The following is a 13,385-nucleotide window of genomic DNA, read 5'->3' on the forward strand; positions in this document are numbered from 1 at the left end:
AGCCTGGGAGCTCCTTGCAGTTCTTGGAAGCTCCTATGATGTCCTCCTCCCTGCCCTGCCCTGCCCAAGCCACGTCCTCTGCCCAGAACGCCCTTCTCCCTCCCTCCCCTACAGTTCCTGGAGTCTGGAAACAATGCGTGCATCAGGAAGCCTCCCACTAGGCTGAGCTGGGCCTTCTCCTTCCATGCTGCCCACTTCTGGGCCTTCTCCTCCCATGCTGCCCACTTCTGAGCACCGGCTACACTGCAACACCCTTGCTTGAGTCCTGTTTGTCTTCCTCTGTGAGGCAGTGATCTCTTTGAGGGCAGGAACTGTGTCTCATTTATTGCTGGATCCCTGGAGCCTGGCACATAGGAAGGCATAGTGGATGTGTTATCACCATCTCAAAATCAATGTTCCCAAACATTCCCCATCAGCCTTGCATCCTGATGTCATTTTCTACAGATTCAGTCTGCCAGGTATGTTTGATGACTTTCTTTTGTTCTATATGTGTTGATGGTATTTCCACCACAGTTTCCCATGAATTAGCGTTTGTTCATGGCCACTCTCACCATCTTAGCCTAGCTCTTTGGCTCAGACTAAGTTTCCTCCAAAGGATCCTGCCCAATTCCCTGGCCTGGAAACTGCCTGATCCAAGCCACCCTGCATAAAGTCTCCAGATTCCTGGCTCTAAATTTTGCCCACACTTTGACATGCAAGGCCCAAGGCCTCCTGCTATTCCCATGCCTCCTTATGTCCTCCTCATTCTCTGCGCCTTCTCACCATCCAGCCCAGAAGCTCTCCTTAACCATCCCTGCACACCACAGGAATGCATAGTGGGTGTGTTATCGCCATCTCAAAATCAACATTCCTAAACATTCCTTTGGCTTCCATGGTTCCCCTTCCATCTACTGCTCACATTTTAAACCTCTTTCCTCCATGGAGTTTATCCAGCTAAATCCTCTATTATCGGTTCAACTGTGCCCCAAACCTCATATTTATGTGTTAAAGTTCTATCCCTCAATAACTCAGGATGTAACCTTATTTGGGTGGTTGCAGATGTAATTAGTTAAGATAAAGTCATGACTGAATAGGGGGGTCCAGGCCAATAAGGTTGTGTGCCTAGGAAAGGGGGATCTTTGGACACAGAGATATGCACACAGGGGGAATGTCATGTGAGGGCATTCAGGGAGAATACGGCCATCCACAAGCCAAAAACACAGCCCTGGGATGGATCCCTTCTCCACAACTCTCAGAAGGAACCAGCGCCACTGACTCCTTGATTGTGGACTTCTAGCTCCCAGAACTTTGAGACTATAAGGCTTTGAAACAATAAACCCAGGCCGGGCGCGGTGGCTCACGCCTGTAATCCCAGCACTTTAGGAGGCCGAGGCGGGCGGATCACGAGGTCAGGAGATCGAGACCATCCTGGCTATGGCTAACATGGTGAAACCCCGTCTCTACTAAAAATACAAAACAAAAAATGAGCCGGGCAAGATGGCGGGTGCCTGTAGTCCAGCTACTCGGGAGGCTGAGGCAGGAGAATGGCGTGAACCCGGGAGGCGGAACTTGCAGTGAGCCAAGATCGTGCCATTGCACTCTAGCCTGGGTGACAAAGCGAGACTCTGTCTCAAAAAAAAAAAAAAAAAAAAAAAAAAGAAACAATAAACCCATGCTGGATTGAACCAAGTAGCAAAGTATAATACAACCCCCATACCAGTTTCCCTTGTTTTTTGATTCCCTTCTCGTTTCCGTGCTTAGTTTAGCCAGCTCTACCAGAGCTGTTTGCCTGCAGCCTTAAAGCTGTTCTCTGTGTCATGAGCACATTTCTGATTCCCTAAAAAGATTCTGATTCCTCAAGGGTAGGCCTCCCCTTTGTGCTTCTTCTTTTTCTTCCTTCCTGGAAAGGCCTTCCCTTCCCAGAACAAAGTCAAGAAAGAAACACACAACAGCATTCAGCATCTTACTGCAAGAAGGCCTTCGGGCGGGCGCGGTGGCTCAAGCCTGTAATCCCAGCACTTTGGGAGGCCGAGACGGGCGGATCACGAGGTCAGGAGATCGAGACCCTCCTGGCTAATACAGTGAAACCCCGTCTCTACTAAAAATACAAAAACTAGCCGGGCGAGGTGGCGGGCGCCTGTAGTCCCAGCTACTCGGGAGGCTGAGGCAGGAGAATGGCGTAAACCCGGGAGGCGGAGCTTGCAGTGAGCTGAGATCCGGCCACTGCACTCCAGCCTGGGCGACAGAGCGAGACTCCGCCTCAAAAAAAAAAAAAAAAAAAAAAAGAAGGCCTTCGTTCCAAATGCAGGAATATATTACAGTAAACAATTGAGTAACGTAGCCATGCAGCATGCAGCCCTTCAAAATTATGCTCTAAAGAGGCTTTAATGATGTGAGAAAATACATACGGTACATTAGGTGGGAAATGCAGGCTTAACGAAGGGTGTATACAGTGTGAGCTCAACGGTGCAAGGCAATATGCACAGCAGGAAAGTGCCCTAAGATGTTTGTAGTGTTGTCAGTGATTTTTAACTTACTCTATTTTTTTCTATGTATATTCCAGATTTCTATGGTGAGCACGTAGCATTTACTGAGCCTAAAGATAATTGTGTTTTTATGTTAAATACACTAATTCTGTGTTTATAAGAAAATACAAGCCATCAGGCCTGACATCGTTCTTTGTGGCTTTGCAACGATAATATTACTGGGCTTTCCAGAAATGATGTCTCCAGCCAAGAAGAAATCCTGTCCCAGGTCTGTCCATGCATTTACTCACATTCTGAATATTTCTGCAGCTGGTCAAATTCTTCTGGAGTGAGGGAGACCCACCGTTCTTCACCCATTTTTAAACTTGGCGTGAGTAGCTAAAGGGCAGGGATGGAGTTTTGTTCGCTAGGCTGAAGTGGAGGCCCAGCCAAGGGCTTGGCTCATTGCAGATTTGCGATGTAAGTCTTTCAGGAGACTTCTGGGAGCACTCAAGTGTATACAGCAGCAGCAGGCACCTCTCAGAAGATGAGACAAGATCTCTGCTATTCCTTAGGCAACATCCTCCTGTCTGTATTCAAGGTAAATTCAGAAATCCTGGCTCTTCCTAGGTAGAAGCAGAAATGAGAGTAAATGAGAGTATTTAAAAAAAAAAAAAGGCCCGAATTTTCTTTGCTGAAAGATCTACAGGGAACAATGGTTCAATGGTTCTCAAGGATGGTTCTCCCCTTAGAGAAGTCTGAAGAGGGGATAATGACAGTTGTCTGGCTGGGGGTGAGTGTTGTGGGGCAAGCTGTGGCCTGTATGAATAAGTGAGCCATACTACTCAGCTCTGGGAAATGTTCAATGTGTCACATGAGAGGTGGTATTAGGGCTGCCTAAGGGCATCCTCAGGGCATAAAAATGCCTTAGGCTCTTGGGTGCCTCATGAGTAATTACAGGAACAGGAGCCTATGCAGCCAATCTCTCCTCCACTGATTTCCAAATTCCACCATGATAGCTCTGGTGAGCCATTTTGGAATACCCCCAAGACTGGCTAACATCTAGTGACTGAAGCAATTCTCCCTCTTAGAGTCATAAAAAAGGGAGTTAGAGGGATGGGCTGTTGGCCTCAATGAGGCAGGGAAATGGGGATGGATTCAAAAAAACACTGAGTATCATTTCCTTTGAGCCTCTCGTACTGTGGGTCATTAAATCAGTTTTGTGGTTGTGAAATTGATATAATGAATCACAACAAGCATGCAAACACATGAAACAGAATAGGATAGAATGAGATGGAGTTGAAAATACTACAGTGCATCTACCATAGTAAGGGGACGTATTATGTCATAGACTTTTCCTTCAGCTATACACCCATGGTTATACTGATCATATTGTGAAGTATCTTTCTTATTCTCAGTTGAGATTACAAACATGGTTGGGAAGCTACCAACCTAAAAAGGTGAGAAATAAAGACCAATTGAAACACAGGCTCTAATGCTGCCAAAGAACAAGCCCAGTTTTAATAAAACAGGATCCATCCTGTGGCCAACTACAAGGCAAGTCTGGGGTGCCTGGAGCATATGAGCAGTGCTGGATGAGATGACCAAGTTGGGAGGCATATATGGACCATTCTCTGGGGAAGTGTGTAGACTGGTTGTTTTGGACCTGGAGAGTGAACTAGAGCTGAGGGAAGATGCTGGAGAGAGAGAGAGAGAGATTCTAGCTTTATAAAGAAGACCTTCCATTAACCAGAATGCATGGCAAGGAAATGAGAAACCCACATTCCTGGGGACATTAAGTTCTAGTTTCTCTCCTTGAAAGTCCAACTCTTTCCTTAATCCAGCCAGCTCGACTCTGCTCCTTGGCGCTTGCTGCTGTCAAGGTCATCAGTGACCTAGTTGCCAAATCCAACAGGCACCTTTCAGTCCTTCCTCATCTCATTTCTCTCTCTGCAGTCTTTGCCATGGCAGTAAACTTCCACCTTGAAACTCTCTTATCTTTCTGGGTGTTTCTTCTCAGTCTCCTTCAGCCTCTTCTTTTGCCATCTTTAAATATTGAAATGTTTCCACAGCAAAGACATAGAATCAGCCTAAAGGTCTATCAGTAGAAGACTAGATAAAGGAAATGTGGTACATACACACCATGGAATACTACACAGTCATAAAAAAGAACGAGATCCTGTTCCTTGCAGCAGCATGGATGGAGCTGGAGGACACTATCCTAAGTGAACGAATGCAGGAACAGAAATCCAGATACAGTACATCCTTACTTATAAGTGGGAGCTGAACATTGAGAACACAGGGATACAAAGAAAGGAACAATAGGTCCTGGGGCCTACTTGAAGGTGGAGGATGGGAGGAGGGAAAGAACTGAAAAACTACCTACTGGATACTATGCTTATTACCTGAGTGACAAAATAATCTGTTCACCAAACCCCCGTGACATGCGATTTACCTATATAACAAACCTGCACACATACCCATGAACCTAAAATAAAAGTTAAAGAAAAAATTGGTTCTTCCAAAGTCCGGTCCTCAGCCCTCTTCTCACTCTACATCCTTTCCCTGATAGATCTCATCCACCTCCAAGCTTTAATGACCCCCCCGCATGCTGCGGCAGCCTTGAGCTCTCTCCTTGGTCTGAATCTGAATATTCAGATATTCAGATGCCTTAATCCAGATCTGAATATCCAATCATCTACTGTGACTCACTTCTGTGTCCCAAACCACCCCTGATCTGCACCTTCCAGTGTCCCCAGCCGCTCGGGTTATGCCCAAGAGAAACCAGTGCCCAGGTCAGAGGCAGAAGGCTCAGCTAAGCTCCTCCCCTTTTCTCTCCTGCCAAACCCAGGCACTAACCCCAGAGTTTGACCGTCTACTGTGTGCTCCCTTTGTCTATCACACCATCTCTGGCATTAACTCAGACCTTCCTTATCTCTTGCCTGGCCTTTGACAGCAGCCACCTGCTGCTCTCCCTGCCTTGCGCTTTGTTCTCCCCTTGCTCTGCTCTCTAAATTGCCAACCAGATCACATCTCTTTCAGTAATAAAATTCTTCAGTAGTTTCTACTGCCTGTAGAATAAGATGTAATCTTCTTTTCATGAAACACAAAGCTCTTTATGATCTGGCTTCTGATGATCAATTTAGTATGAAAGTGAGGAGTATCCTTTAGAAACCTTTGCCATCATGCCAGGGAATCTAGCATTGCCACCACTGTCACCGCTGCTGCTGCTGCTATCAATGAATGGACATGTACTTTACACTGTGCTATATGCTTTATATACATTATCTAATTTAGTCCTCTTAATAACATGTAAATTCAATATTGCTGTCTCTGTTTTGCAGATGAGAAAAAAAATGAGGCTAGGTGTTTAGTAAACATGGTGAGGAGAAAGAAGGAGCCACCAGTGCTTCTGTTTGAGAATGCCTCCTACTGGGCGCGGCGGTGGCTTATGCCTGTAATCCCAGCACTTTGGGAGGCTGAGGTGGGCGGATCAAGAGGTCAGGAGATCGAGACCATCCTGGTCAACATGGTGAAACCCTGTCTCTACTAAAAATACAAAAATTAGCTGGGTGTGTTCAGGCGCGGTGGCTCATGCCTGTAATCCCAGCACTTTGGGAGGCCGAGGTGGGCAGATCACAAGGCCAGGAGATCGAGACCATCCTGGCTAACACGGTGAAACCCCATCTCTACTAAAAATCCAAAAAAAAAAAAAAAAAAAAGCCAGGCGTGGTGGCAGGCGCCTGTAGTCCCAGCTGCTGGGGAGGCTGAGGCCGAGGAATGGCGTGAACCCGGGAGGCAGAGCTTGCAGTGAACCGAGATCGTGCTACTGCACTCCAGCCTGGGCGACAGAGCGAGACTCCGTCTCAAAATAAACAAATAAATAAAAGAAAAAAAAGGAAAAGGAAAAAAAGAAATGATTAAACCATTCACACTTAATGTGGTATGTTTGACTTGGCTTCTGTCATCCTGGCCAACATAGTGAAATCCCATTCCTACTAAAAATACAAAAATTAGCTGGGCATAGTGGCGCATGCCTGTAATCCCAGCTACTCGGAAGGCTGAGGGAGGAGAATCACTTGAACCAGAGAGTCGGAAGTTGCAGTGAGCCAAGATTGCACCACTGCACTCCAGTCTGGCAACAGAGTGAAAGTCTGTCAAAAAAAAAAAAAATGCCTCCATGGACTGGGCATTCTGCACACCTTCAGAAGCACAGAGGGGGATCTAAGAGGACGCAGAGGCACACTGCATGACAGAACACACTGAACTAAAACCAGAAGGCACAGAATTTGAATCTGGGCTCTGCCCTCTTCTGAGCTATTACACCCTAGACATATTTTTCATCTCTTGAACTTTGGTTTCTTCATCTAAAACATGAAGATATTAATTAAAAGGCTTACTGGGTTGGTGTTAGGATGAAGTGGGTTAATATATGCAAAAACCATAAAAACAAGATCTCCACCTGGTACAATGCCTGCACATAGCAAATACTCCATAAATCATTGTTATTATCATCCAATTACAAATACAACATGTAGCAATATGGCTTAAAAGATCAGCTGAATAAAAGAAACAAACAAAATAACCCCATTAAAAAGTGGGCAAAGGGCACAAACAGACTCTTCTCAAAAGAAGACAATACAAGTGGCCAACAAACATGAACAAATGCTCAACGTTGCTAATCATCAGAGAAATGCAAATCAAAACCATGACTATTACTAAAAAGACAAGCAATAACAGATGCTGGTGAGGCTTTGGAGGAAAGGGAATGCCTACACATTGCTGCTGGGAATGTAAATTAGTTCAGTCACTGTGGAAAGCAGGTTGATTTCTCAGATAACTTAAAACAGACCTCCCATGCAATGCAGCAATCCCATTAGTGGGTAAACATCCAAACAAAAATAAGTAGTTCCACAAAAAAGACACATGCACTCATGTGTTCATCATAGCACTATTCACAGTAGCAAAGACACGGAATCAACCTGGGTGCTCATCAGTGATGGACTGGATAAAGAAAATGTAGTACACATATACTATACAATACTACACAGCCGTAAAAAAAGAATGCAATCGTGTCCTTTGCAGCAACATGGATGCAGCTTGAGGCCATTATCCCACACGAATTAACACAGGAATAGAAAATACCAAATAAAAATACCAAATAGAAAATAAGTGAAAACCAAATACCACATGTTCTTACTTATAAGTGGGAACTAAACATTGGGTACATATGGACATAAATGTGGAAATAATAGACACTGGGGATTACTAGAGGGGCGAGTGGGAAAGGAGCAAATGTTGAAAAACTGAAAAATTGGATACTATGCTCACTACCTAGGTGATTAGATCATTCATACCCCAAACATCAACATCATGCAATGTACGCAGGTAACAAACCTGCCCCTGCACCCGCTGAATACTAGTTGAAATTTTAAAAAATCAGCTGACAGTAGTCGAGTAGAAAGTTTCTAGTGTTGTGCCACAGTTTTCAGAACTTGATCTGATACTGCTCCAGGTTGTTGTAATTTTGTAATTACTCATCAAACTCTTATCCACTAGTTTTAGTATCCACTAATGATTCTTGCCTGGATTAATTATTACAATGATATTGATTTTCTAATTCCATCATTCCCTCTGTATTTGTTAGTTAGGAGTCTATTGTAAGTAAGAGCTTTCCCTTCTTGTTATTTATATCAATTTATACGTATACTATAAAGATAAATTATAAATATATAAAGAATATATATGTGTGTATAAAAACAGCATTTATGTATAATACATATTTATTTTCATGGATTCTTATTTTATTCTGTGGATTACAAATCTGTTGCTACCTCAAATTGTTCCAGATTTGATCAGCGGAAACTCAGTCAAGGTGGTGATTTGTTCTTTAGATATATCTCAATCATTTTTTGAGCACATCCTTATTTTCTAGCTCTACAAAATGTTTCAGCCTCATCTTGAACTTCCTCAACTCAAGTGCTAAAATGAGTCATCTCTCTAAGGAGTTCCTTTAGTGAAGAAGGACATTTGAAGCCAAGGCTTGGATACCAGGTATGCTCATTGCTGCTGAGCTGTCATTGCTTCTAGGCCCTATCAAGGACAGAGCTAGAAAATAGATGCGTGTACTGGGCATGGTGGCTCACGCCTGTGATCCCAGCACTTTTGGAGGCTGAGGCGGAAGGATCACTTGAGCCCAGGAGTTTGAGACCAGCCTGGCCTACATGGTGAAATTCTGTCTCTATTAAAAATACAAAAATTAGCTGGGTGTGGTGGTGCATGCCTGTAGTCCCAGCTACTCAGGAGGCAGGAGAATCGCTCAAACCTGGGAGGCGGGGGTTGGATGCTGCAGTGAGCCGAGATCGTGCCACTGCACTACAGCGTGGGTGACAGAGTGAGACACTGTCTTAAAAAATATATATATATATATGTACACAGATATATACACACATGCACCCCTCATCTCTCTCTCTCTCTCTCTCTCTCTGTTAAATACCTCGAGTTCATACTTACACCTCCACCTTCAGTCCAACATTACAAAGTCAATTGTACCCTTCCCTTCCTTCCATATTTTTTAACTTTCTTCTCTAACAAGCTTTGTTTCCATCATCTACAACATACTTATTTGCTTAATACACAGAAAGTAGTTCCAGAATTGCTAGTCCACACCTCTGTGAAAAACAAAATAGACTTCAAGGTTTGTTTACAGTACTATTGTTTTCAGGCAACAGCATACCCTCAAAATACTACTCTCAAAAGTTATGTAGGTTAGTTCTTTCTCACTCCCATCAATTTCTGTTTGTATTTCATTTTAGGGTGTTTTCTTCATATCCACTGATTCTTTTTCAGTACGGTTCCAAAGTCAAAACTGCATAGAAAGATATATTCAGCCAGGCATTGGTGGCTCACCCCTGTAATCCCAGCACTTTGGGAGGCCGAGCCAGGCAGATTGCTTGAGCCCAGGAGTTCTAGACCAGCTTGAGCAATATGGCAAAACCCCATCTGTACAAAAAATACAAACAAACAAAAAATTTCGCCAGACATGGTGGTGCACAGCTGTGGTCCCAGATACCCAGGAGGCTGAGGTGGGAGGATCACCTGAGCCTGAGGGATCAAGGTTGTGGTGAACTATAATTGCACCACTGCACTCCAGCCTGAGCAGCAGAATGGGATCCTTTCTTAAAACAAAAACAAAAACACATACTGAAAGAAGTATCCCTCATTCCTCTTACTCTGTTTCCAGCTCCTCTTTTCTATTTTATTCCCACTCAACCTTATAGTATCTAGTTTATACTTCCTGTGTTTATTTTTGCACATGTGAGAAGATATATGAATATCTTATTTCCCCTTTTCCTCCTTCTCCTCCTCCTCCTCCTCCTTCTTCTTCTTCTTCTTCTTTTTTTTTTTTTTTTTTTTTTTTGAGACATGGTTTCCCTCTGTCTCACGCTGGAGAGCAGTAGTGGAATCACAGCTCACAGCAGCCTTGAACTCCTGGGTCAAGCAATTCTCCCACTTCAGCAGTCCCCTCCAGGCCCTCCCAGTAGAGTAGCTGTGATGTGTGCCACTACGATCTGCTAATTTTTTTTTTTTTAACTCTTTGTAGTGACAGCATCTCACTATGTTACCCAGGCTGGTCTTGAATTCCTGGGTTCAAGTGATCCACCTGCCTCGGCCTCCTAAAGTGCTGAGATTATATGTGAACCTTTGTGCCTGGCTTCCCTTTCTTTCTAATACAAAAGGTGGCACATTATAGATCATTATCTGCACACTGTTTTTTTCACTAATCAATACACCCTATGAATCACACCATACCTGTTCATAGAGATCTTTCTCTTTTAGAATTAAATTGGATTCTGACACTTAACCTCCTGAATATCCTTCAGAGGCCTCCTTTGGCCTCTAGGCAAAAAAGGACTGTCTCCTTAGCTAGTTCCACAAGGTTCTTTACCTATGGTAATAACTCACCTCCCCATTCTCATCCCCATTACCTCCTTCCCCACACACTCCACTTTCCAGCCAAATCTATCTTCTGTCCACTGTTAGCACTAGCAAAGTGCCTGGATGTGGGAGGACCCCATAAGCCTTATGGACTGACAAATACACCACGCCTTTGATCTACTTGAAATGCCCTTTACTCCTCCCTTCCTATAACAAATCTCTACTCATCTCTTTGGATCCGGGTTAAAAGGTCACTTCTTTTCTACAGCTTTTTGAAACTCTTTGAGCAAATTTGCCTGTTCTCCCAGCTGTGTTCCACAGAATTCTACATGTTCCTCTATTGTGGTAGTTGACGATTCCCTGTGGGAGACAGACACCCAAACAGCTATTAATAATTAACACACAAGCTGGCAAGAGAAGTGGTGCAGATATGCCCAGAGATTTATGGAGTCCTCTAATGTGTCTGAAGCAGGCACAAGGAATCAGGAAAAGCTTCCTGAAGGAGCTGATGCTCCTGCTGAGGAGGGGTGATGAGGTAATGTGGTATACATTGCTATCACTCAACAAATATTCATATAATCATTATCATGATTGTTCCATTGTAGCTCATTGCTTGACTTCACAGTGGAAAGAGCTACACCATTCTTCTTCTTCTTTTTTTTTTTTTTTCTTGAGATGGAGTCTTGCTCTGCCACCCAGACTGGCGTGTTGTGGCATGATCTCAGCTCACTGCAACCTCCACCTCCTGGGTTCAAGCGATTCTCCTATCTCAGCCTCCCAAGTAGCTGGGATTACAGGAGCCTGCCACCATGCCCAGCTAAATTTTGTATTTTTTGTAGAGACGAGGTTTCACCATGTTGGCCAGGCTGGTCTTGAACTCCTGACCTCAGGTGATCTGCCTGCCAAGGCCTCCCACAGTGCTGGGATTACAGGTGTGAACCACTGCGCCTGGCCTTACACTATTCTTTATTTTCTTCAGGAAAAGTTAGGGGCCTAAAACACTGCCTGACTTTCCAGATGGTATCCCATGGGACAGCCCGCCTCTGGCTTCTGCCCTTTGATGAAGGTGACAGCTGACACCCAGGAGGGCTTTCTCTAGCTCGCGAAGCTCGACACTTTCCTCAGCAGCCCGCTCAGTCACTCCCCTCTCAGAGGCTCTTTGTAGTATGAACAATCTTCTTATTACCACCCCAAGCATCTTTTCTGACAGAAAAAGTTGAATAGGATTTTCTAAATAAAACTCAGATTGGATATTGTCTGACTTGGCTAGGAGAAGAGTATTTTATGTCTCTACAGCTATGTCACTCTGAGCAATTGCTTCAGCTCCTTTGGCCTCAGTTTCCTTGTCTATAAAATGAGGGGGTGGGAATAATGGTTTCTAATGTGTTTTCTAGCTCTGCAATTTTATATACTGGATCAAATTCTATTTGTTCTGTACAGATGTCAGCATGGAAATCACAAGTCAGGAGGAAGAAGGCAAATTCAATGAGTATTGAATTGCACCCTAGGTCTCTCTATTCATTTGAATGAATCAGCCATACCCAATTATCCAGGAACAAACACCTCCTCATCTCCTCTTTGCTCTCCTAAAAACATTAATTCATGAATATGACATCAGATTGGAGAAGCCTATTTATGTGCATTTGAAGGTTTATTACAAAACCATAATGAGTACATTTTCATAAGGGAAGAAAGACTAAAAGCTACAAAGATAAAAACCCCTCTCTCTTCTCAGACTTGTGGAAAGTCACAACTTGACAAGTGCCCTATCTCTGGCTTTTACTCCTACTGTTCCTTCTTCAACCCTGTAACTCTTACACAACCTTTGGAGTTTAGTTCAAGTTGTACCTAAAGATGCCCTCTTTAATTGCCCAGACGTGGCTGGGCATATCTTCTCTGCTCTCCAATAGCACTCTGGGCTTTTCTCCATTATGACGTTTACTGAGTGCATGTACTCACCACCTCTCTTCCCTACAGGATTCTGAACTCTTTTAGGGCAGAAAGAATGTCCTGTCCACTTTGTAGCCCTAGCGATTACAAGATTTCTAAGAGTTTATTTTTTGACACTAGAAAAATGATTCTCAACCTTTTTTTGACCAAGATCATTTTCACGGAGTCAAAGATCCTACCACATCTATTTACATGTCCCTATAGAGGAAGAACTGGGTGATAAAAAGAATTCAAGAGGAACAAAAGACACAACTTGCAGTACAGTTGTTGATAATATCGTTTATGAGTCACCTAATTTACCATAAAATATACATCAATACTTACATTTTAATATTAAAATAATGACCTACACAAGTATGGGCTATCAGGGTTATAAAGTTATAACAGATATAGACTTATAATCAAGTTACTTTATTATGCTTAATCTGATAGTATTTTGTAAGTTACGTAAGTTGCTTGAATTTATCAATGAACTGTCACTATTGTGGTCACCGGTTACATTGGTGGTCCCCCAAACCATGCTTCCTGATATTTATGCCCTTTCTAGTTTCTTCCCTTGAGTCTGGGCTGCACCTGTAACTAGCCTTAACCAAGAGAATGCATTACAAGTGGTGCTGTGTCAGTGTCAAGCATAAGCCTTGAGAAGACCTGGCAGCTCCCACTTCTGTGTTCCTAACGGCACTGAACTGCCATGTAAGAAGTTCAGCCATTTTGTTGGAGAGATCACATAGAGACCACGTGGAGAGGCCACATGGATGAAGGGAGATCTAACATTACAGAGAGGAGAACTGAGCAACTCAGCTGATGACAAGAACTGAAGCCCAAGATGTAAGACCCCAGCCAAGCCACTCCAGCCAGCACCCAGTCATCTAAGTCATCCGAGCTGTGTTGTGGGACAAGAAGTCGTTTGGGATTTAACAGCCTTAGCAGACATCACATGTGGAGCAGAGATAACCCGCCCCCACTCAGCCTGGTCTGGATTCCCAATGCACAGAAACACATAGACTAATAACATAAATGTGGAGCAACAACATTTTGAGGTAGTTATGTAAT

At 43.7% G+C, this 13,385-nt stretch overlaps 1 protein-coding gene across 8 annotated transcripts in view; it reads right to left on the reverse strand.

Annotated features, from left to right (window-relative positions):
- DGKG (diacylglycerol kinase gamma) overlaps nucleotides 1-13,385 on the reverse strand; it is a 217,004-nt gene that overhangs the window by 168,099 nt on the left and 35,520 nt on the right. For all 8 annotated transcript variants that reach the window (XR_004437236.1, XM_033211966.1, XM_033211963.1 and 5 more), the window contains exon 2: nucleotides 2,756-3,070. Coding sequence is in view for 7 of the 8 variants with exons in the window: in XM_033211966.1 (XP_033067857.1) it covers nucleotides 2,756-2,822 (67 nt within the window). In the remaining variant the exon portion in view is untranslated. The remainder of the gene's footprint in view (nucleotides 1-2,755; nucleotides 3,071-13,385) is intronic.

Source organism: Trachypithecus francoisi, unplaced genomic scaffold (assembly GCF_009764315.1).
Source record: "Trachypithecus francoisi isolate TF-2019V2 unplaced genomic scaffold, Tfra_2.0 Lachesis_group0, whole genome shotgun sequence".
NCBI classification, from domain to species: Eukaryota; Metazoa; Chordata; class Mammalia; order Primates; family Cercopithecidae; genus Trachypithecus; species Trachypithecus francoisi.